This window comes from Idiotropiscis lumnitzeri, chromosome 1 (assembly GCF_059441095.1).
Source record: "Idiotropiscis lumnitzeri isolate Australia: NSW breed Sydney's pygmy pipehorse chromosome 1, RoL_Ilum_1.0, whole genome shotgun sequence".
In the NCBI taxonomy this organism is placed as follows: domain Eukaryota; kingdom Metazoa; phylum Chordata; class Actinopteri; order Syngnathiformes; family Syngnathidae; genus Idiotropiscis; species Idiotropiscis lumnitzeri.
Window position 1 is genome coordinate 35,815,649 of NC_142391.1, and position 23,757 is coordinate 35,839,405.

Here is a 23,757-nt window from a genome sequence, read left to right on the forward strand (position 1 = left end):
TTACTGGAATTGAAGTGAACTTAATTTCGTGTTTTCTGCCCTTCAGCCTCTTGAATCAGAGCTGTGTTCTGTTTGGAGGCAGAACAGTACCCCCTTTTGACAGGCAACAGAAGCACATAACTCAGTACTTGTCCACGAAGTCAAAAAACGCATTTTGACAAAAAACAAACAAAAACAAACTAGTGTAGTTCCTCATTCTTTAAAATCAATCCCAACTCCTGGAACAACCCAAACGTGACCGTCACAGGTGAAGGTCACCATTTGGACATAAACGAAAAGTGACAACTGAAATTTCAAAGGGGAAGAGTGTGCATCGACTCAGTGAGCTTGAGGCGGCATCGATCAGTGTGAGAAGTGTGCGAGAGGCGCGTGCACGCTCCACGCTGGATCTCCTTCCGCACCACCGCCTCCTCTCCCTCTTTTGGACCTTGATGCTCCGCACTTGGCCACGAACACAAGGTAGGAACGGGCATGAGAACTATTTAGGCATTAAGTGCATCGATTTGGTGAGAATGTTTTCCACAGAGAGCCAGCAATAGAAAGTACGGTACTTCTTTTACGGGTTTTGTTTTTCCACGTTTTTCGATATCCATCTCCATGTGTGCGTTTTCCTTTTCTTTTCACACATCATTTTATACTACTAAATATCAGATAATTAGATGCAGGTGCGATTGCACTCATGTGTCAAAGCTGTTTGATTAGTAACAGGAACTGAAAAAAAATCAGTAAGTGATGCAATAAATTCAAACAAGTGCAAACAATTAATGTGGTCGTTCATAAAATAAAAATAACAAGATTTAGAGAAGATTCAGATTTATGCCACCCAATATATATATATATATATATATATATATATATATAATTTAAATTAGATATATATATATAATTTAAATTAGATATATATATATAATTTAAATTAGATATATATATATAATTTAAATTAGATATATATATATAATTAAAATTATATATATATATATATATATATATATATATATATATATATATATATATATATAAAATTTAAATTAGATTGGCATCAGTGCTGTTGCTGAATTAATTGTTTTTCATCTGAGGCAGTTGACTAAAATAAAGCCTATCCCCTTTTCAACAGCACTTAGAGACACTAATCCAAAAGTCCAAAATACTGTTGCTTGCTTCCGATCTGGTGCTTGTATGAGGGAAGACGTAACTCCAATTCTGGCTGTTGACTAGCTCCCTGTACTTGCCTGAGTTCATTTTAAGATATTAATCTTTAATGGTCTCACCTCACCTTCCCTACGCTCCTCCACCCTTACGCACCTGCCCGGTGCCTCAGAGCTACGTACCTGACACGATTAGAGGTACTGTGGACTAAGCGAAGGCTCAGAAGGGGATCGAACCTTTTCCGTTTCCAGTCCATCTGCTTGGGATGACCTCCTGCTGATTTTTAAACCTGATTTTTATGCTTTAGCGTTTGACACAATATCAGACTTGACATTGTTCAAATGTTTTATGGTGTTTGCTACATTTGACATTACAATTGATTAATTAATTGATGTATTAACTCAGTGCCATTGATGTGTATAGAAGCCAAAATGTACTTTCATTTAATCTGGGCTGGCAGTGAATGAGTTAAATAATTGTTAATCATTTTAATCGCTAAAAATTACTTATCTGTCTGTGTTATTGAAGTACTATCTATATTGTTATTGTATGATTTTTCCCCCCACATACACCAGTTTTTATGCAGCAATGGCTGTTTTAAAGCGTTTTATACATAGAGTTGAGTTGACTAACCTTTTAGCTTACCCAATTTTAGCTTCAATATGCGAAATATTGGAAAGTAAATCAAGATAAATAGAAATATTGTGGATGTATCGTAATACCCCGGCAAGTAAGGTGCAAAATATTTAATGGATAGATGGCCATAATGTGACAGATGCACTGTACACAATTGAAATGCTGAAAGCATGATTGTGTTAGCGTCAGTCTATTATTCACAAAGGCAATAATAGCAAATGTTGCCACATTTGCTACCTTGGGAGATCAGAGCACAGAAGGAGTGGAAAGGAGACACATTTGTACAATAATTACATATTGCCGTCACATCTCACCGTCCTGTTGCTACGCAAAGAACACATAGAATTATGTTTCCTGGTATATTTATACCACAACATGCACAAAAGTAATCATGAGCTATCCCCCAGGGTGACATCTGCCCACTGGGATGGAGGACCCCGAGATCACATCACCATTGCCTGCGACCCAACAGTGGAACGACACAGGTGGGGCCTTCGAGGTGGCGCTCCAGAACGTCTCCTCGGAGCGCAAACCTCAGTTTGAGGGTGTGGAGCTTCTGCAGTCCTTCAAGCTGCTCATCATTCCCTGCTACACTCTGGTGGCCCTGGTGGGTGTCATCGGCAACTACCTGCTCCTGTACGTCATCTGCTGCACTCGCAAGATGCACAACGTCACCAACTTCTTCATTGGGAATCTGGCCTTCTCAGACATGCTCATGTGTGCCACGTGCATTCCCTTCACACTGGCCTATGCCCTCAACCCACACGGGTGGGTGTTTGGCCGCTTCATGTGCTACTTGGTCTATCTGATCCAGCCGGTGACTGTGTACGTGTCAGTTTTCACCCTCACCGCCATTGGGGTAGATAGGTGAGTCACACTGAGAAAAGGCATTTATGGTGGATTCTGTTTGCACGCATGCATCCATCATCAAATGAGAACAAGTGCAGGGAAAATGAGAGACTCAGCTTGGAGATGCCTAATCCTCTTGTTTTAGACAAGTAAATAATATGATACCTGGGCGTATAATTTCCCACAAAATGAATGTTATTACCTGGCAAAGGAAATTGATCTAGATTGCAGTGACAGATTTCAGCTGTGAAAAATATTTTTTAGGGCTGCGACCAAAGAGACAGCTTAATGTGTTGAATGTCGAAAAAAATACTGACAAAAACATGGTGCAATGTTTGTCCATATTGTTTTGGTGTGCTGGAGTTGACAGCTATAGAGGAGTTATATTTTATGAAATGGTTTATTGAAACCTTGGAAGGGTCGACCTCTATAATCACATAAGTTTTGGAAAGTTGCTTCCATATTGGATTGGTTCTATAATATTGTGTTGGTGCAAGATGAAACACAAATCCAGGCTTTAGTCTGTCTTCCTCCTCTTTTACTCTATAACCACACATCTTTTTCTTCTCTTCCGCACACTACCACCCCCCTAGTGAAAGGAGGTCACACGCTTCTATACATTTATAGACATAACAGGCAGGATAAGTGGCTCGGATGTTTACATACTGAAAATGGGTCCATACGTAGATATATACATCCATAAACACAAAGAAGAATCTTTAAACATTGGTGGCCCAGGCGTTTCCGCCTTCTGTGCGACTTGGACTGCTGACACATTGCGCATCAGCCCCATCTGGCACAGGGCCGCAGCCCTGTGGTTGCGGACCGCTGCAATAAAACACACATAGGCCCGCATTATGGCACCTTGCACAATACATAATGAAACAATGTGATCCAATACACATTATGTTCCAAATACGCCGCCGTCCTTACAAAGGTAATCATACTGTTTTGATTAGCTGGGATGAGCTACAACTCTTCAAAACCAAAAACAGGATAAACACGGCCAAAATTCAAATCCTCCTTTCTGACAGAGGCGACAAACCCAGGTGCAGAAAGTAAAAACCCTGCAGCAGCTTGTCTTCAACCACGGGTGCATCTACTCAAGAGCTCGTTTACTTCCCCGTTGAGTAGAAGCACCTGTGGCTGAAGACAAAATGTGAGAGGGTTTTTATTTCCTGGACCTGGATTTGACACCTTTGTCTGATATGAGGATTTGCATTTTGGCTGTTGATAAGTGTTTTGCATTGCGCAGGTTTTAGTTTGCGATGGTGGAAAACTGTGCTGCATGTTAATGAAAGCTGTTGAAAGCTGGTCTCACACACACCCACGCACACACACATACGCAGAATACCATTTCTGCTTGTATTCTGCTTCTTAGCATGGGATCGACTCCAGCTCACCTGTGACCTACACTTATCCTGTTTAAGTGGTGAAAGGTAAAAGTTTCCTGCAGACAGTATTGCACATGCTTAAAAACACACACACACAAAATGTCCCTGTGGAACTTTTTCTTCTCTCTACTTGACACCTAGTTATTTTATTATCACTTGACCGTGGCAATAGCATCTGAGTTGAGTGGGATGTGATGTGAATTTGCAAACTGCTGAAAGAACACAAGTAAGAGCTCATGGGAGAGATGGAATAATTGATGACAGATGGAAGGATAGATCAGTAGGTTGGTCCCTCTGTTTACTGCTTGAAAGAGTGAGATGGATTGTGAGGCCTCATATAGGCTGCACGGTATCGGTGAACTAGTGATCAACAGGTCAACACGTGCAAGATCGGAATAGAGGTGTTTTACACTATTGCAGTGGGTCCCAAACCTTATACAGCTAAGTGATGAATTTTACCGAAAACATAAATACATGCCCAACCAACCCCCCTCCAAATAAAAAGTGCCAAAACAGGTTAATCAAATATTTCGCCTGTTTTCTAGTGGCATAGCATTTTATTATTCTGCATGGCATAGATAGATGATCAGATGCGTTCTTTGGACTAAATAGTTTTCAGACCAATGAAGTGAAATTAGATCATTTCCAGCAGCACAATGGATAATTTCTCATGGAAGCCCACAGCACAGTGGTCAGGAATCACTGTTTTATTTTAGTCTATTGCTTACAGAAATATTTTAACTCATTCACTACTAGCCGAGAAAATTAAAAATGGATCTTTGACGTGTTTATCCGTCAATGGTAGTAAACATCCCAAAAAGGTGATCCCAAAACAAGTTCTGTATAAAAAAACAAGTCCCACTTCATAGCTTGGTTCAAGTTGGAAGTTAGATAGATAGATAGATGGATAGAATTGTATATTTACTGTATTCCATACTATTCGTTTCTATTATCTGTTGAGTTGGCCAAAGCTTATCTTCTTACCCTGACAGGTACTATGCCACAGTGCATCCTCTGAAGAAGCGCATCTCAATCTTGGCATGTACCTACTTGCTGTGTGCTATCTGGCTGCTGTCCTGTGCTCTGGTGGCTCCGGCTGTGGCGCACACCTACCATGTGGAGTTCCAAAATGAGGGCTTCACCATCTGCGAGGAATTCTGGATGGGTCAGGAAGGGGAGCGTCTGGCCTACGCCTACGGCACTCTCTTCATCACCTACGTCCTGCCTCTATCTGCCCTCAGCATCTCTTACCTGTGCATCTCTGTCAAACTGAGGAACTGTGTCGTTCCAGGCTACCACACTCAGAGCCAGGCCGAAGCCCAGCGCCTGCGCAAACGTAAGACCTTCCGCCTGGTTAGCCTGGTGGTGGCCGCTTTTGGCATATGCTGGATGCCCATCAGCGTGTTTAACGTGTTGCGTGACATTGACATTGATCTGATTGATAAGCGCTACTTTCTGCTCATTCAGTTGCTCTGTCACCTGTGTGCTATGAGCTCATCTTGCTGTAATCCATTCCTCTATGCTTGGCTTCATGACCGTTTTCGTGCCGAGCTCCGCAAAATGATGGTGTGTCACCGCCGTATTGGCATTGCGGCCAACAATGGCGCCACCGCCAGTGTCGTACTGTGAAAGACGTTTCAGAAATTTTTCGAGTAAGGAAAGTGATAAAATCAGTGGGGGGTAGGAACTGAGTTAAATTTGGGAGGTTCTAGGGACCAGTTACAGGGGAGACATTTTACCAAGAACCTCTATCACACTCAACCTTCAACCAGGGTAGTCCTGATTCGATCACATGGACGATAAAGCTGTTTATTGCTTTAGTCATAATGACATTTTAATTCCAATATTTAAATTCATATTTATTTATATATAAAAATGATTTGATTGATACAATTTTTGATCAAAGGACTCAAAACAATTAATATTATAGCCCACACTATATAGTTAAATAACTTAGCCAGCTACAGTCTGGTAGAACGTTTAGTAATTTCCATTCAAAGTGTCAAAATCATCCATCCATCCATTATCCAAGCCACTTCTCATTATTAAATAAATTAATCCCGATTTTAAAAAAAAGTTACTTAAGCGTGAGTAACTCATTACTCTACAAAGACAGTACGATTATAAAGGAACTTATTACTTTACATGAAAATAACATGTAATATTACATTTTGGAAGTAACTTGCCCAACACTGCTCTGATCATAAAAACATTGTAATTGAAGAAACACGATCAATGCGCCGAAAAGCTATTTAAAGTTCCTACGTTGTGAAAGTACCCTGAACGCACCGTTTGCGTGCGCATCAAGCTTTTGACAACCTGAACAAGGTATAGACTGCTTAATGACTCTATAACTGGGAGTTTACTAAAAAAAATTAAATAAATAAACACACACACACACACAAAAGAATTCCACACACTGCATATTTAAATACAACACAAATTTGGTTTTAGATACATCACCAGTGCTAATGCGAGTAGTTATTGCAAAATTCCATTGACGTGTTAATAGGAAATTACAATCAGGTTCTGGGAGTGATATTCCTTCAAATTCCACTCACAAACTATGTTATAACACATACAAAAATAATTTTAAAAAATGTAATACTGAATTACAATACTCAAAGGATATATTGCAAGGCACTACACTGCCCCCAACAGGCCAAGACCTGCACAGACGAAACAGCCGGTATTATTATTTTTAATGCAATTATTGTATTAAACAATAATTTCACTTTGTTAGTTTTCTAAATACTGTATCTCATTCTTGAGAAATCTCCACCGCCTCATGATTGTGTGGCTTGAGCCGAAATTCAGGCAACAGTTTCATTGGAGTTTGTTTCATTTCAAATGCATTCATTTACTTGTTCCAGGTAGGAGGTAAGAGCTGTAAACACTTTACATAAACTTACTTCGCCATATAAATTGCACTTCCACTCGTGCAAGTGCACGTTGTGTATAGCTAAAACGACGTGTTTATGACAGAGAGGTAAAGGTGTGGTGCCTTTTCCCCTGCCCTGTTAAGTCTGTGACGGCACCTTTGAGTGTGATAAAACTTTTATGTCAGATTATCACACGTCATGCAACCCACGCGAAAAAGTCTCACAGCACCCCCTTTCAGGCGCACACTCGCTTTTCAAAGGATTCTAACTTGATTCCCTAATGAATCATTTTCCCCCCCAGCAGTTTCATTTTATTGTTGAAAGGCCCCCCAGACAAGTTTACACACGCACAACTGTGCAAATGCATTATTCTTTTACAAAAACTAATGTTGTATATAGTGCGTAATGAGTTTGATGAAAGTGTATGTAAATAAAACCGCTTTGCATTTGGATGAAATTGGGTGTCTTTATTTCAATTAAAACCACATTTCATCACCTCTTTGTCACATACATCTACAAGAGCATTACAAGAGCTACAATCAATGAGGCAACCGGGGACAGTTTCAGTGCTCAGCCCACAGCATGATGAGAGGTAACCAACAATGTGTTCTTCAGCTAATAAGACACAAAAGGCTTTGGAAGACATGTCAACATTCATAATAGAAATATTGCTAGAATTTCTGCAAAGGCATTCACAAATACGGTAAAACGGAAAACAAAGATGGTGTCCTCATTCAGAAGGGCTTCCACTTAAGACTAGTTGAAGCACAGTGAGCCTTTTACTATCGTCTTTGATTATCATAGACTTCCCAGAAGAACACATCATTAGGCATCTGACACCGTGTTATTTTGTTCAGTTTTCAAAGATGACTGTACTACCCTAACAATCACCCCATATGACTTGGGAAATTGGAAATACAGGCAATATTAGCTGCTTGCTTTATGCTGGTTTGTTCAATTTAATCAAAGGCACAGTAGGCAAAGCAGCTGAATTGAAGGGGGGATACCTCAGTGGACGGGAAAAAAAACACGTGATCATCGGTGGATGAGGTACTAATTTATATATTTCGGGGGGGTTAAACATTTGCATAAAATGTGAATACATTGTGAGGATATACATGTGGAATGATTGTGTCATTTATACAGTTATACAATGGAAAAACATTTATATTAAATTAAGCACAACCCATATCTCAAGTATTGTAAATAAGTCAAATACAACATTCAACAAGTGTTTAAAGCAACACCAGTACCTTTGTGTCCAAAAAAATACATTCATTGACTTAAATACATACATTTACCTGCTTGCTTATCAAACAAGAGAGGATTGACAGCATTGTCAAAGAAATCGGAATATTACTCCACAAAGTGCATATGCCTTAAGACCCCCCCTAAGGGTGTGTCTTCGTACACAGTGAGACCAGCACACACACGCACACACAAGAAAAACGTTACTGGGTCCTTATACACACTGGGTTGTTCCTTCCTTTGACGTTACCTCACGCTTTCTTGGTAGTGTTCATAGCATGCAGGATGGCAGGCTTCTCCTCAATGACACGCACCAGCAGGTTGTCTATGTACTGTTCAAGCTCGCCGATTTTGCAGTCTTTCTTGGACAGATCCGCTTGCTGCCTCACCACCAGTGTGATCAACTCTTCATGGGTTAACTGAGTGAATGGCCCACTGTCTGCCATACCTGCCACCTGTGTACAATAAAAGGTTTCCCTTGAGAAAATTAGATAATGAATCAAAAGGTACCTTCAACAATCTGAAAAAAAAGTCTCTACTTGATCAATTGGAGGATTAATATAGTACAGTCGCTGTGAGGTTTTCATTTTGTTTTGGTCCATTTGTATTTTATATTCAGGTCACAATACCTTAACCTTTCCGGCTGTGCCACTCTGAACATGCATGTCCTTAAGTGCATAAGTGCTGGTGGGCTGCTGACTTTCAATAGAGTGCATGGGCTTCACTGGATGAGGCCTGTAAGGAAATGCATGTTTCTTAATTATGTTAAACATTGAGCAATTTAGACAAATATTGAAGCTTGTTTATAGCAAAGTGACGACGTCAGGTCAATGTGTTTCAATGTGGCTAACACAAAACACAATAGTTGAGTCTTTGCTAAAGATAGAGGTATTAATCATGTTCAAAGTCCAAGCCATAATTCACCAGAAAACCAACAATGCCAACCAAAGTAAAGCCAAAGACCAAAAGATTTCTTAATCCAAATATCAACTGCAGTCATGTTGAGATGTGACTCGACTGTCCACCAAAAGCAAACTGAGCATTTTTTAAGTCTCACCTGGATAACGTGGAGGCAAGGCCATCTCCATTGCTAATCTGAGGACTGACAAGCTGAGACTCAGTGGGTGGCAGCAATGCTCTCTTGGGTTTCTTTCTCACAGACAACACTTCTGCTTTTGAGGACGGTTCCTCCACTACAACAGGTAGGGGCTCTGAAAAAGGGAATGCAGACGATACTGGAAAAGGATCACTCCTAAACGGATCCGCTCCATCGGAAAGATGGACTTGTGCCTTCCCGTCAGCTGGATGTCTTTGTGTGATGGATTCAATAACATTACTTGAGAGCTCTTGTTGATTTTTGGTTGATTGTTCTTCATGTACAGGTTCCTGCTGAATCTTAAAACCCTTCAGAGAGTTACTCCTTGAAGGCGGGGATGATATTCGTCTCGATGAATCTTGTCTTTGGAAAACCGGACTTATTTGCCTGTCGTCATCCTCCCTATTGCTTGTCCCATAGCCATTCAAACTTGTAAAGGGGTCCCTTGGATTTTCATCACCGAAAATCTGATTAAGATCATCTGCTGTCATTCCAAGGTTTTCAGGTCTTTGTTCCCTCTGTGTTGCTCTGGTATAAAGGCCATCTGATGTTCTAGACGGTTTTGGTGGTACCCCCATGTGTTTCGAAAGAAGGTCTGTGCTTGGATATGGGTCATATTCAGAATTACTCTCCTTCCCCTTTCTGTCATTTATGTTCATTTCGCTCATACTGAAGCTGGATCTTTTTTGGTTGCTGCTCATTTGCAGATCGCTAAGAGGTGGTGTGTCTGCAGAATAATTCTGTTCAGATGGCTCTTTTATGACAGATTTTTGTCGTGGTCTAGCAGTGGGAATTTGTTTGTCAAAGGTCTCTGGAGGTTTTGTCTGGTCAGCAGACGTTGAATCCCAGTCCATTTGGCTAGTAGATCTGGTCATATGCGCTGGTAGAACGGCATCCATTGATCCATTTAGAGATATCTCTTGGAGGCTCCCACTTGTAGTTTTGTCACTATTTAACATTTCTCCAGTTACTGAGGGAAGAGTCCTTGTGAGAGACTCATCAGTCCACCTGGTGTTCTGGCTTTCTCTCTGACCAGAATCAGAAAGTGACTTGCTGTGCATTTTTAACACTTGTGTAGGTGGAGGAGGAGCAGGTAATGTTTTTGATGACCGATGTCTGCTTTCCTGGTGATGTGTTTGAAAATACGCAACTGAAGCGCTCTCCTCTGGAAATGAAGGTTCGGCCTCACCTGGGCCATCCACACTCATCTCTGGACCTACCAGTTCGGGTGCACTGTCCATATGTCTTTGATTGACCTCTGCAATGATATGATCCCATCGAGTGTGGCCTTGCACGCCATGCCTCTTCTGGGGATATAAGGTTTCATAATCAGGAAGCGGAAGAGAGAGTTTTTTTGCATGCTGAGATCCATTTGTGTGGTCGGGGGTCTGCACTTCGCTGGTTCTGCTAGTCTGGGACTCATATATGGGATACAAGGGTGGCAAGGCGGCTCTTCCTGTTTTATCGGACATTGTGGGTGAATATGACACGTCTCCACCGTAAGAAGGGGAACCAGGCGGGCTTCCACTCTGTGAACCAGGCGGGCTTCCACTCGGTGAACCAGGCGGGCTTCCACTCGGGGAAACAGGCGGGCTTCTACTCGGGGAAACAGGCGGGCTTCTACTCGGGGAAACAGGCGGGCTTCTACTCGGGGAAACAGGCGGGCTTCTACTCGGGGAACCAGGCGGGCTTCTACTCGGGGAACCAGGCGGGCTTCTACTCTGGGAACCAGGCGGGCTTCTACTCGGGGAACCAGGCGGGCTTTTACTTGGAGAACTGGATGGGCTTTGCTTGAATCTTAGAGGAGCCAAGGATGAATGAAGGTTGGAGAAAGTATTGGGGATGTCATATGGTACACTAGAAAGAGGAGATACAGAGGTGCCTGGGGAAGTCCACTGCTGATCCACTGGAACACTGGGGGTTTGAGACTCAGAGTATTCAAATTGCAGGTGCTCAGAGGACTCAGACTCCAGAGAATGACTCAATCTGCCAAGAAGTGGGGAAAAAAGGCCTACAAATCAGTGAAACTATTAAATAACCCAGTATTAGATCCACCAATGTATAAGCCCATCACCAAATTAGCTTGTAGATACCAGAACAAGACATGACAAAATCCATAGCCAAACACTGCGTGTCTCCTGTAACTGTTTGACAAAACCAAGTTAATGTTTCCTACAACGAGTGAGGATACAGTACAGGTGAACTGTAATCATTCTATACCTTTTAACCTGTTAGTGAATACACCATTAAATACCCACAGACAAGCGACAGAAACAATGCCTGCTAGATTTTTCTATTTTACATTATGAAATAAATCTTCATTACTGCCTTTCAACTGTCTTAAAACCATTTAAATTGTAATGTAAAGCATTGAAAAAACTCAAGATAGTTGATTTCTACAAAATAATGAAACCAAAACCACAACTACCATCGAACACAAAATCCAACATCAGTGACAACAATTAGTGGTATGCTCACCATGATGACCCAAAGCCAACAAAAAGTGCCACCAAGATCCAAATGTAAAGGAAAATTTTAAGAAAAAGGAGAAAATGAAAAACCACACACCCAAGACGTTGACATTACAAGTCACACTGCATCTACTTCTGCAAGCTCTTTCCACAACCTGTTCCACAACATCTTACAAAAACGAACACGCCTGTTTCCTCATAATACAGCAGAGCAGTCTGGCTAAACAGGTCTGTCAACTACAGGGTGGAATACTCATGGTAGTCCAAAGAGTCACCAGTGTGAGAGTCAAATATGTCAAATATGCATGTAATAATAAAAAAACAAAAAAACGTAGAAACATTTCTCTTTCACTGTTGTCAGAATGATGTTAAGACACTTTCATTAGCAATGTGATACGTACCTACCATCTATGTGGAACAAAAAATAAATGAACAAGAGAATAAATAAGCATGTCAAGGACTCTAAAATCCTCCATAAATAATTAAAAAAATAAATCATTGCTACAATATTATTACTTTTGCATTTTGAGTTTTTAGGGAAAGTGACGGTGTTAAAATCATCACAGTAATTTTGAAGCATTGAGCCCTTGAAATTTCAGCTCATACAAACTTATTGGTGGATATTTTTGGACTAGGGGATCCCGCAGTCGTAGACTAAATTAAAATATCACGGCATTATACTGTGTTACTCTAATTTTAAAGCTAATTTTTGCCCAAATATTCTAGGGGATATATCACAAAAAATATTTTTTTCCAACACAAACAAAAAAAGTGGATTATCTAACTTGTGGGAGAGGCCGAAGATGTAAGTAAATCAAACTGCTAGCTAAATGACGACATATTAGTTTTAATGTAATAATGTTAGCTTTGTTGTCAAGCATGATATGTCAAAAATATCTTGGCTAACACCAATAAGCTTCAGCTAAGCATTTGTAAATACTGTGGTCATCATTTGTAAAGCATGTTTCTGACATAAATAATCATTTGCATTTAGTTTGAAAATACCTTATTAATATGACATAATTCCAAGTGTTTTCATTTGTCATTTAGAACAACGGTAATGCTGAGAGTCACGGAACGTTAAACACTGCAAAATAATTCAGTGTGCAACTGCATGCTGTATACTGCACTTGGATATCCGAAAAAAACAAGCATCAGGTAGTAACTTGCAAAATAATACAATACAACTTTATCTATATGATGGGTAACACTTTATAATAAGGCAATTACAAACTATATGCAAATGATTATTCATGACAGAAGCATGCTTCATAAATGCTTAGCTAATGTTTCTTAGTGTGTACTTATTCTAAAGTGTCACTATATCTTGTATAAAAAATTTTTACTTTTGTCACACACGTTACCATGTGAATGGATGAATAATATACATCAATGCGGTATAACAATTGCCACTTGACTCGGGAGCAATGGAGGAAAGGAAGAATGCCCCCACAAGCAACTTTTACAGTACTTCAAAGTCAAAAGTGCAAAGCAGACTTCTTGTGCAGGGGTCACCTCTGCGAAAGTGAGAGCTACTTCTTGAGCAGTGATCAATGTGAAGGACTACTCGCTTGAAACACACTGCTGAAGTAACAAAATGGCTCAAAGACTCTTTAATAGGATCCGTATATGTTATTAATTCACGATTTTCATTCTTGAGAAGACACTGACCATGTTAATGATTTCACACAATTATTAGGAAACTGATATAGATCAATTGGCAATACTTTACATTTATAAATCTCTCTGCGTGTTCACATTTTCACCACTTATCCATCATTCCTAGAAAACCACAATGTCCCAAGCATGTTGAGCTATTTTTGGAACAAGCCCCAAAGCGACTCATGGCATTTTTGAGTAAGGGCTATATAAATAAACGTGACTGGACTTTCTAATAAAGAAACCATTTTGAACATTAACAACACATGAGAAGGCCTACCTTGGTTTAACTGTGGACACTCTTTGGGTATGATTTTGGAAGAGCACGCCTGACGAGGTTTGTGCGAAAAGGCTGGATTTCGGCTCATCCGATGGACGTTCATTGCTGTTAAATTGAGTTGTAGAGCTGAGTGAAGCATTTTCAAATGAGTTAGTGGCCTTGAGGTCTTGCTGAGGTTGTGTGGTCATTTCTTCAGGGTGCTGTGGTGCCTCCTCTTTTTTCCTGGTGATCCCAAACAGAGACGAGAGTCTTTCGCTCATGGAAGTGTCCTCGTGACTTTTATACTCTTCGTCTTTCTGGGTCAGCACCTCCATTTTACGGCACTCCTCATTCTCGATTTCTTCCAGCCTTCTGCGTTCTTCTTCCTCTTCGGCCCGCTGTTTTTCTCTTCTCGCTTCATCCTCAAAGTATCTGTTCCTCTCATATTCCTCTGCTTTCCTCTGATTTTCTTCCTCCAGCCACCTTTTTTGTCTCTCCTCTTCCTCCTGCAATTGCACGGCTTCAATCTGCCTTCTTTCTTCTTCCTCTTGATGATGACGTTGTTCCATCATAAGCCTATCTCTAGTGTCAGACCTAAACAAAGGCACCGGCGTATGTTTTTCTGCCAAGACACTGTTGGTATGAGGATTTACATTCTCCATAGAACCTTGGCCAGAGCTGTTAAGACTGAGAGTAGAGTCCCTCCTGGCCTCTGCCTCTTCTGTATGTACATGGGCGCTGTTAATGCTGGGGTTGTTTAGGTCACTGTTGCTCCGCTTGGAGCGGCTCAGAAAGGACAACGCACCAAGAGACACCTTGCTGTCAGAGCTACCACTCCGCTTGTGTCCAAGGATTTTGAATTTCTTCTTAACTATGAAAGAAGACAAAGGGACATGAGGTTATTGCTTAAATGAAGTGCATGATCATTTGAATTGTACGAATTCCCCTTTTCCACTGAATGGTAACTATTTTGGTGAACTCACTGTTGACAAAAATCGGTATAACCAGGGATTATTCATTATTATTTCAAGTAACTGCTAAGCCTGAAATTCTAAGCGTGCTGATACGAGCATGAGAAGCCACTAACAGTCTTTCGTTGGTCTGTATTTCACTCGATAGTCTCTACTTTGCGTAAAATGTAATAATAAATTGAAAAAAATAATAATTTAAAAAATGTTATTGCAAACATTTTTGTAACCAATCCCCCTTTAAAAATAAATGCTATATTTGAACAAACTTTCAAATCTTTTTTTACTGGCCTCTGATTTCCAAACAAGTAATTAATTTACTGGTCGAGTACACAGTATGTAATGAGGCAATCATGCATTTATTTGGTTGCATAACGGCCCTCCGATGGAAACCATAACTACGTTGTCAGCAGGGACAAAAATGAATTTGATGGTAGAAAGTACAATCAACCCGGGTAGCCATTAGTTGTTTGTTTTTTCCATACTTTATATACACACCCACACCCACACACACAACAGTGACGGTTACAAATATGATAGTGGGAAGCAGAACACCAAACATAAGAACTGAACAACTTCTACACAAAGGGGAAAATCTACCTTCAGGTGTTTCTACATTGATGCCAGATGAGCGGCTGCCACTAAGGGATGAGTTCTTCCCAGGAAGAGTCCCGAGAGTCGACATGGACTGGGAGCTGTTCCGCTGCAAGTTGGATTTAGGTGCAAAGAGGTTCTTTAACTTAGATTTTTTTTTATCTCCTGGAGTTCGATTAGGAGAAAGTGAATCATGGTCTCCCTCGCTGTCTGTCAGGACATGGCTCATAGCCGAGCCAGAGTCAGAGAAGCTATCTTTTTTCTTCAAGCGGACTTTGTCTTTCAGCTTGGAGATGCGGGAACGAGGCTTGTCATTCATAGAAAGATCAATCATGCTAGCTGACATGTTGTTCCTCATGAAGGTGATGCCGAGGAGGACGTCGCCTCGCAGCTTGTCTGCTTTTCCACTCTTGTCCACCAACGGGAACCAACTGAAAATGACAGAGTTAAGGTGAATCTAATACAGCAATACTTCAACCTTGTTTTTATATAATACACAAGAAAAAAAAAAAGAATAGCAATTGGATGGGAACTTGGTTTATGTAGGCACGAACAGCGTCAGTAAATATTGAGAGAAAAAAAATTAAAAATAAATAAAATCACACACACACACACCACTAGCTTAGCACTGGATCAGACAACGAAGGTTGTGGCTGGTGGTGCAAGTAAAGAATGTTTCAGACAGTAAGCCACACTTTTTTTTTTCTCTCTTCATAGTTTGGCTCCATTCCCTAATTGTGTTGAGCGACGAATGAGTTCCGGTTGGATTAGAAATTTCTGTTTCTCACTTTGCCAATGATTTTCTGTTTAAAGTTGCTTACCTTTTCTAGAAAGGCATTGTAGTTGATGGTAGAATTACCATTAACAAGCTCAAGAATGTGGCCACGGCCGGTAATACACCAAAAGCATTTGGCACTTGCAAAATTGTAGTCGTAGTAGTAATAGTGTGACGTATTGCTATTGTAGCATGTGGCTTCCGCCACAAAGACTTATTTACAACACTAAAAAGTCACAATAACTGATCAGGATTATTCTACATTTGGCCACAATGCAATGTGGTATTCTAGTTGAAGAAACTAGAAAAAACTACATATTCTGTCGTAGTTAGATGTAGACGTTTTGAACCCAATCGGTACGCATTTGCTGTCGTCAAGACAGGGTGTGTTTGGAAATTCACTCTGGCACTCTACCACTACTTTTGAGAGTGTGTGTTTGGAGAGGCAGAGAGCCTCTCTTCTTTCTGATGCATTTTTTGACTGGTCCGACTTATAGTTAAAAATACAGTCTTAGTTAGAATTCAACACTACGCATGGGAGTGTCTCATTTCCAATGTCTTTGAACTATGAATGGCATTGTTAGCTACTATTATTTAAGGGTGGTGAATTGTTGGTCAATGAGAGCAATTAGTCTGAAGTTGAGGATTCATTTAAACAAGAAGACAGCATGACTGACACCAACCCAAATTTCAAGCTGACATTTTTAGTTTTTACCTGTCTGTGTACAGATGAATTTCAACTGTTCAGCAGGAGGACTGATTGTACTGTGTATGTGATAAAAAAAAGGTCAAATGCAGGAATCAAAACCAACAACCTCGACTTTATTGATTCATTTTGAGTGTTTTGAGAGTGAAAGGTGTGTATATTATTGTGATCACAATACCAAAACAAATAAAGCATAGCAATTATGGGTGTATGAAGCCTCCCTCCCACGTTCTCTCTGTTGTTAAGGATCAACACTTGAAGGAAGTCTGTGAGAGAGGAAGGAGTGTTCTGAACTTGACTTGTAAGAAAACAAAAAGGTCAAAACAAGCAATTGCACCAATTATCCTCCAGTTCTGTTGGTATAACTTAAGTAGTTCTATAAATGCATTTAGCAAAATGTTTACACATGGTAAAGGTAGCTGCTTGTTTGATGAAAAGTAAAAATGCTTCCTGTCACTTAAACAAGATTGCGTGTTAAAGGGACGCTTCATTGATGTTAACATTGGCACTTATAGAATAAGTTTGCATGTAAAAAATCACATCAGTACTAAAATGCTCCCCCCTAAAAGTCTCTGTAATGCTTTTCGGTCTTTTTTGTGGTAAGATTACACTACATACACATTACTACTCTTGTCCACTTCAACCTGTGAAAGTATAAAATCATTCTGCACAATAGTTTGGATTTACTGATCAAACATGAGCTCATGTGATCACCTCCATAAAAATAAAAAAAATATTGTGCCGATTGATTCTCCACTTACACATGCTGAAGCAGAAAGGAAAAAGAATGTGCACACGAACCCCGACTGATTAGATTTCGGTGGGGTCAACTCTCAGGAGGCATATGGCGGCTGACATCGGCCAGCAGGCGGGCATGAATCGTTACATGATTGGACATGCTATACGTTAAAAGCAATAAAAGTGCAATGATTTCCAATGGAGCGTTTGTCATCAGACCCTTAAATGACTCACCAAAACATGGAGAAAGTGGAGTGGGGCGTGGTCATATTCCTGATTAAAAGTAGGCATTTTTCAAGTGGTCACATATTTCCTAATTGCTCCAAAATGAATGGATTAAAAAAAAGAAAATGATAACTAATTTCAGTTTACTGATCAAAAAATATTTTAACTGTGCTTCTGAGTGAAAAAAGGGCTTCAAGTCCCACTCTGGTCATTTTGTTTTTAAACATGATCAATGGACGTTTATATGGTGTAATCTGCAGTTCATTGGGAGTTTACTGCTGCATTAGTCAATTTACTGTCAGGGAGACCTCTCCTGGGACTCTTGTAAAGATAAGTCAGGAGACAAGCTTGGGAATGAATCAACATTCTTCTGAGTTATGTCATGAAGGTTACACTAATTTGAGCAGTCTCTCATCTTCCACTCTGTGGACTAGGCCAAGTCAAACAAGACTCGACTCCAAACTATAAAGCGTTTGCATGCCCTCATTGGACACTTCATTAGGTGCACTTGGCTTGCAATACAGAAACAAAACCTGCCTTTAAATAGAAAAAGGCAGTTTTGGCAGCCACAATGTTATAACTTTGCATTATTGTGTTTGCTGGATACTGGTTAACCCCTCAAATAAATCTGTTTTTATGAAGAAAAAAAACTAACATGGTAAATGCTGTGCAAATAAACACAAATACAATATAAATATATATTATGTACTTTTGACCTCGAGCTCCTCGTCATGGCTGACGTTAGTCATTTCGATTTTTCGAGCGTGAGCTAAGTAGCTGATGTCTTATTTTTATCTCTAGATACTTATTATAACACCAATTTTCAGTTCAGAACTGTTTGCGCTATGTTCTAATGCGGTTGTAGCCTGATTTCTGTGAAAAGCATACTGTTGTAACTAAGCACATATTCTAGTCTTCCCGACTCTGTATTTTACATTGTGATTAGCATTAGCTTCTCAATCTTTTGATGTTCTCTCTTCTAGCTTGACGTGTATGCATATAGAGTCCTCATTTGCCTTTAGTTATAGCGCTAATTACTAGAAGTGTAGTTTATTTGCCGTCAACGAGGTGTTGATTAGTAAAGAAGAGGCTCCGCACTGTGCAACTCAATTGCCGTCAATTTCTTTTTCTAGCATGCCAAGGGTTTTTTCTCCACGGCTTACCGGATAAGCAAAATTCCATTAATTAGCTGTAGTAAGACTTGCCATCTTATTAAGATTTGACTCGGCTACAGCTACGTGGCAACTTGTTTGTGCGGTCCCAGTTGATACAGAGCAGTGAGAGGTGTGTGCAGCTCCCAATAGGTCAGTACTACCAATTTCTGTAAACAGAAAGGTAGCACAGTGGGAATTAAGAGGATTAGCACTGGCTTTTCTTTAAACTGTGTAACCATGGCCATACCATTGTAAGTTACTTTATTAAATGGTTTAATGTCTGATGGTGAATTTGCAGCCAAGACTAAAAAACAATAAGATTTCAGATTGATGCTGTCTTCTGCACACAATATATTTTTAAAATAGAAATAATCCTGTCTCATAAATTAAATGCAAAAACGTCACATGAACACAAACCAAACCATCTGATAAAGTATCACTGCACTAAATGTAGCTTTTTGCAAAAAATACCGGCTGAAAATTTAGCTGCCTGCCATACTGTCTATACAGAAAACATTTGTCAAGCTTCTCAGGAAATTGCCTGCTGTTACTTCTAGGCGATTTGCCCGCGACAAAATGTCACCATGGCGTGCCCTCAGTTTAAAGAGACAATGAATTATTACATCAGCTGACTAACTGGGTAGTCATTAACACACTGTTTTTACCCAGCCATGCCCGTCAAGCATGAGCTTGCTGTTCCTGCAAGTCAGGTTCCATCTGGTAACTGCTGAGGATATTTATTTTTGGTGCCAAATGATGAACAAGAGGTTATATTATTTATTAAGGGCATTTAGATGAAATGTCATTAGTACAAAGTGCATTTCATTATTTTAATTTTATTTTAAAATACGAGGGATACTATATAAATTTTGACTTTTTCAGCAATAAAAGTTAATGTTTTGTCTAGAATAAATTTGATAGCTTCATTATTTTTCCATGTACAATTAACATTAGAAACTCATTACATGGAAACCGAAAATTAACAACAACAACAATTGTATGTATTATATTAAATAGGGCGGAGCTTAATCTTTACACTTTAACTTCAAACTTTGAGTTTATAATTTTTGAGTTTTTTGATGTCTGATTATTTATATTTCCATTACTCCCTCTGGGAACATTTATTTTGAACGCTGAATGAATAAGAGCTTGACCAGCATCACAGAACAGCTTATGTTCAAATTTTCCCTCGCAATTTGGTTGGAAAAAAATTAAGCTTGGATTGCCACTGGAATTGAAAAGCGTTAAGAATCAGAATCAAAATCGACAAACCGGATTCTGAACTGGAATTATTCAAATTCAAATGATGCCTAACCCTAATCGTTGGTGATTATAATGTATTTCGTTTCAGGTTTTGTTGTTTTTCGTCATATCACATGAATGTTGATTGTGAAATGCAAAATTGTAGCATAGCGGTTTAAACGTGATGTATTGGAAGATAAAGGTATAATATTTCACCTTTATTTACATTAGGAGGTGGTCTTTTAATGTGTTTGTGTTGTTTGGGTAGAAGTCATGACTGGTTTCTGTATTTGGATGGGGTCAAGCTTGCATTGGTGGAGAATATCGAACCTGTCTATTCATGCTGCAGTAACACCAAATAATATATCACCATATCAAATCTGAGGATATCTGATTTGAGCAGTTTTTTTTCTTTTTTTTACTGCAATGATGCACATCCAAATTTTGGCACCTGACCTATACAATAAAAATCCAGTTTGTCAAGTATGAAGAAAAAAAAAGAAGACTTATTCCTTTGCTGTATTTGGAGTAAGCAAAAAAAGGGGATGACTTCCAGTTCATTTTAGAGGTGTTCATATTCATACTAACATGACTAATTGCGCAATGTCGAAAGGGATGAGCTTATAACTTGATATGCGATTGTGTCACCTTATTTTAAACCAATATAATTGCTCTGGCATTATAAAAAAAAAACATGAATCCATAACGGATTATTGGAGGCAACTGCAAAGATCTTTCATCTGGAATAGTCATTAAGTTATTATTCACGCACCATGCATGAGCATGGAAGCAATGAGGTCATCTAGCCTTGTGAAAAGATCTAGTAGGATTCAGCATGCTGCACCTTCCTTACAACCCCTTCTCTCCAAAAAAACAAGAGGAGCTCAAAAAAAGAAACAATTTAACCGTGAACAGTGAGAGAGAGCAACGATGGAAGGACTAACTATGTATGTGCGTGTCTAAATGTTACACCCAAGCTTCATTTAAGCACCATTGTCATCCAAAGTCATCCAAGACTTCAGGGTGTGAGCACACACAGCATTGGGGTAATAGCTCCGAGGAATGTGCAGAGTTGACATCAGCAATGTGAGACTTTGATTTCAGGGTGGGTCAGAAACTCATCATCTCTGCCTACCACACATGCATCGCGCTTTGTCCACCACACCAAAACAATTAGAAAGATAAGAAATGGGGGCGAGAGAGACATCACGACAACAACGAATTTGAAGGTTTTCGACGCATTTCACATTCACTTTATTGTAACCAAAAAGCATATGCATGTTAAAGAGTCTCATTACTGGCATGAAACCGGAATTGAATCAGTTAGCAGTGGAATGCGATAGGTCACCAAAAAAGATATTTTCTGTACCCATTTTCCTCATCTTACAAGTGAGCTGGTCCCTATCCCAGGTGATTTTGGGCAAGAGGAAGAGTACACCCCTGGACTGGTCGCCAGTCAATCATTGGGCACATATTGACAAACAACCATTCACACTCACACCTGTGGATTATTTGGAGTCCCCAATCAAGCTAATGTGTGTGGTTTTGAAATGTGGGAGGTTAATATTAAGTCATGAGTAGTAAATAAACATGAATTTTTGGACGCATTGTTTTTTTCTTTTTAGAATGATTAACTACCAGTAAACAAATTGGTCACTTGCCTGGTCATGAGACAAAGGGTGACCACTAGGACACAATGATCAACCAATGATGTGTCTGCTTGAAATACAACAAATAGCAGTCGTCATTGTCAATAAAATCAGTCGAAGCTTTAAATCCGAGGAAATTAACATTAAATCATTTTTCTTTTTTTACAGTTTAATTTAGCATAAATCTTTGTGTAACTTCAGACGTCCCGCAGCAACAGATATACAGTATGTTGTTATAAACGAAGTGTGCTTACTCTGGCTTTTGGCGAGCTTTGTTTTCGTGCAGCTCCACTAAGTTGACCACGGCCTGGCCCAGGAACTTGTCGAGCCCAGCCTGGACTCGGTGCATGACGATGATGTACAGCGTGCAGCGGTCGACGTTGCCTTGGTGGAAGAGCGGCAGCCCGAACGAAGCCTCCTCTTTCCACATTGGTGCCGTACTCTTCTCCGCAACCGCCGTGGAAAACTTGTCTTTGGCCACTTGGATGATGGCATAGGCGTCGTTGGTGCCATTTTTCCCCTTGGGACGAAGGTACCGAGCCTGGTGCACCGTTACCTGTACGCTGGTGGGAAACGACTGCTGGCTCTGGTCGACCAGAGACATCGCCGCAGTCAACGGGAACGTAACAGAGCTTCCCGGGTGGTTTCCGAAGGGAGACTCTCGGTGGTGTTGTTAACCTTCGACGTCCTTTGATAACTGAAGGTTTAGAGTTACCGAGCAGGGCTTCGGTGCAGGAAGCGCAGGTTCGTTCGTCCCCTTCTTTCTCGAAACACTACATTCAAGCCTCTGACAGCGGTAACAGACGATGGAATAGAAGATGAGCGAACTGTATAGCGATATAAACAAAACTAAAATACTCTTTCATTAAATATAACACACAACTCTCTTAAAGTTAAAACGCTTACTTCCTCGATGTTCCAGAATGACATTGATACTCCCCATACGAACACCCGATTGGCTTGATGTGGCTGTCAGTATTTCATGTCATGCGCTGATTGGACCGTGATGATGAGGGGCGTAACCGTTCAGTTAACTGTTTGACCAAAGACTGACACTGTTCGGCTGGGTAAGAAACCGGGAAAAATACAAGATGTCAAAAGAAAGTTCGATGACTCATAAAGCGTTGTCTGTTGCTATAACACAGCGGTTACTAACGAAAGAAAGAGTTCAACATAGAAATGAAGTGGAGTGCATGACGTTCCTTGGTCTTTAAGGCTGATAGAGTATAAGTGGATATGATAATTATAAAACATTTTTGGGTACAATTTAACCAAATGTGCTCAGATTAATTGGGATAGTATTATATAGACATACTCTGACTTCATCAGTAGGTTTCTTTGGTTTGATTTGTATTACAGACGGTTTTATAATGTTTGTAAACAAGGATACGTTTGGGTGGCGGAAAATGATTGACTGAAACGTATGCATTACACTGCTCGATTACCCAAAATCAAAATGAATCCAGTTGAATGTATGGATAAATTGAGTTGATGTCTGTCATAGTTGTACGGACAAGATTGTAAAACTGCAGAGCCATCATAACTCCCTCTTCAGGGACAAACTGTGAACCAAACCTCCATCATGGGTTTTGTGGAGGACATTTTCTTACAGGTGTCTGAGTACTCCAGGAAAACATGATTGTTGACTGCTAACTAATGTCAGCTTTATAGCGCGTTGTCCATTTCACTGTTAAAGGAGTATGTTTGTTCAATTGTTCAATTACTATGAGCGACAGAAAAGACATTTTAGTAATAATGTCATTTGTTTATGCAAACCTATTATTTAAGTGCCAATGAAGCGTCCCTTTCAATAGAAGGGATTGTTTAAAAGTGGTGGAATCTGAAGTCGCTTGAGGTTTTGCCACCCAAAAGTATGATTGACATCATGGTAAAAAAGTCTTGCACACCGTGGTGGAAAAAGTAGTCATATTCTGTACTTACATTTAAAACTGTACACAAAATAGCTCCTCTCTTTTGTTTACAGACGTGGAGCTACTGTGAAAAAAAGAGTAAAAAATCATGTTACCTATTGCATGCTCAAAACAATATTTTCCCCATAGCTGTAC

General features: G+C 39.9%; 2 protein-coding genes across 2 annotated transcripts; one reads left to right on the forward strand and one right to left on the reverse strand.

Moving 5' to 3' along the window:
- Nucleotides 1–244: 244 nt before the first annotated feature.
- On the forward strand, nucleotides 245–7,349 carry prlhr2a (prolactin releasing hormone receptor 2a). Its single transcript, XM_088298388.1, has 3 exons — nucleotides 245–459; nucleotides 2,190–2,649; nucleotides 5,018–7,349. Exons 2-3 carry the CDS (start codon nucleotides 2,210–2,212, stop codon nucleotides 5,652–5,654), a joined length of 1,077 nt encoding a protein of 358 aa, XP_088154514.1. The 5' UTR covers nucleotides 245–459; nucleotides 2,190–2,209; the 3' UTR covers nucleotides 5,655–7,349.
- A 4-nt stretch (nucleotides 7,350–7,353) lies between these two features.
- rab11fip1a (RAB11 family interacting protein 1 (class I) a) lies at nucleotides 7,354–22,649 on the reverse strand. The gene is made up of 6 exons (XM_088298375.1): nucleotides 21,946–22,649; nucleotides 15,209–15,633; nucleotides 13,662–14,511; nucleotides 9,213–11,237; nucleotides 8,785–8,890; nucleotides 7,354–8,610 (listed from the first exon to the last, which is right to left on the reverse strand). The coding sequence occupies exons 1-6, from the start codon at nucleotides 22,293–22,295 to the stop codon at nucleotides 8,407–8,409; spliced, it is 3,960 nt and encodes a 1,319-aa protein (XP_088154501.1). The 5' UTR covers nucleotides 22,296–22,649; the 3' UTR covers nucleotides 7,354–8,406.
- Between the last annotated feature and the right edge of the window lie 1,108 nt (nucleotides 22,650–23,757).

Bases quoted from the DNA above. Each gene is read 5' to 3' on its own strand.
- prlhr2a (XM_088298388.1), top strand. From the start codon at position 2,210: ATGGAGGACCCCGAGATCACATCACCATTGCCTGCGACCCAACAGTGG. The intron at 2,650-5,017 runs GTGAGTCACACT...TTACCCTGACAG, and splicing joins ACCGCCATTGGGGTAGATAG to GTACTATGCCACAGTGCATC.
- rab11fip1a (XM_088298375.1), bottom strand. From the start codon at position 22,295: ATGTCTCTGGTCGACCAGAGCCAGCAGTCGTTTCCCACCAGCGTACAG. The intron at 11,238-13,661 runs GTAGGCCTTCTC...ACTTCTTGGCAG, and splicing joins GTGTCCACAGTTAAACCAAG to ATTGAGTCATTCTCTGGAGT. The intron at 8,891-9,212 runs GTGAGACTTAAA...ATTTCCTTACAG, and splicing joins CTTGCCTCCACGTTATCCAG to GCCTCATCCAGTGAAGCCCA.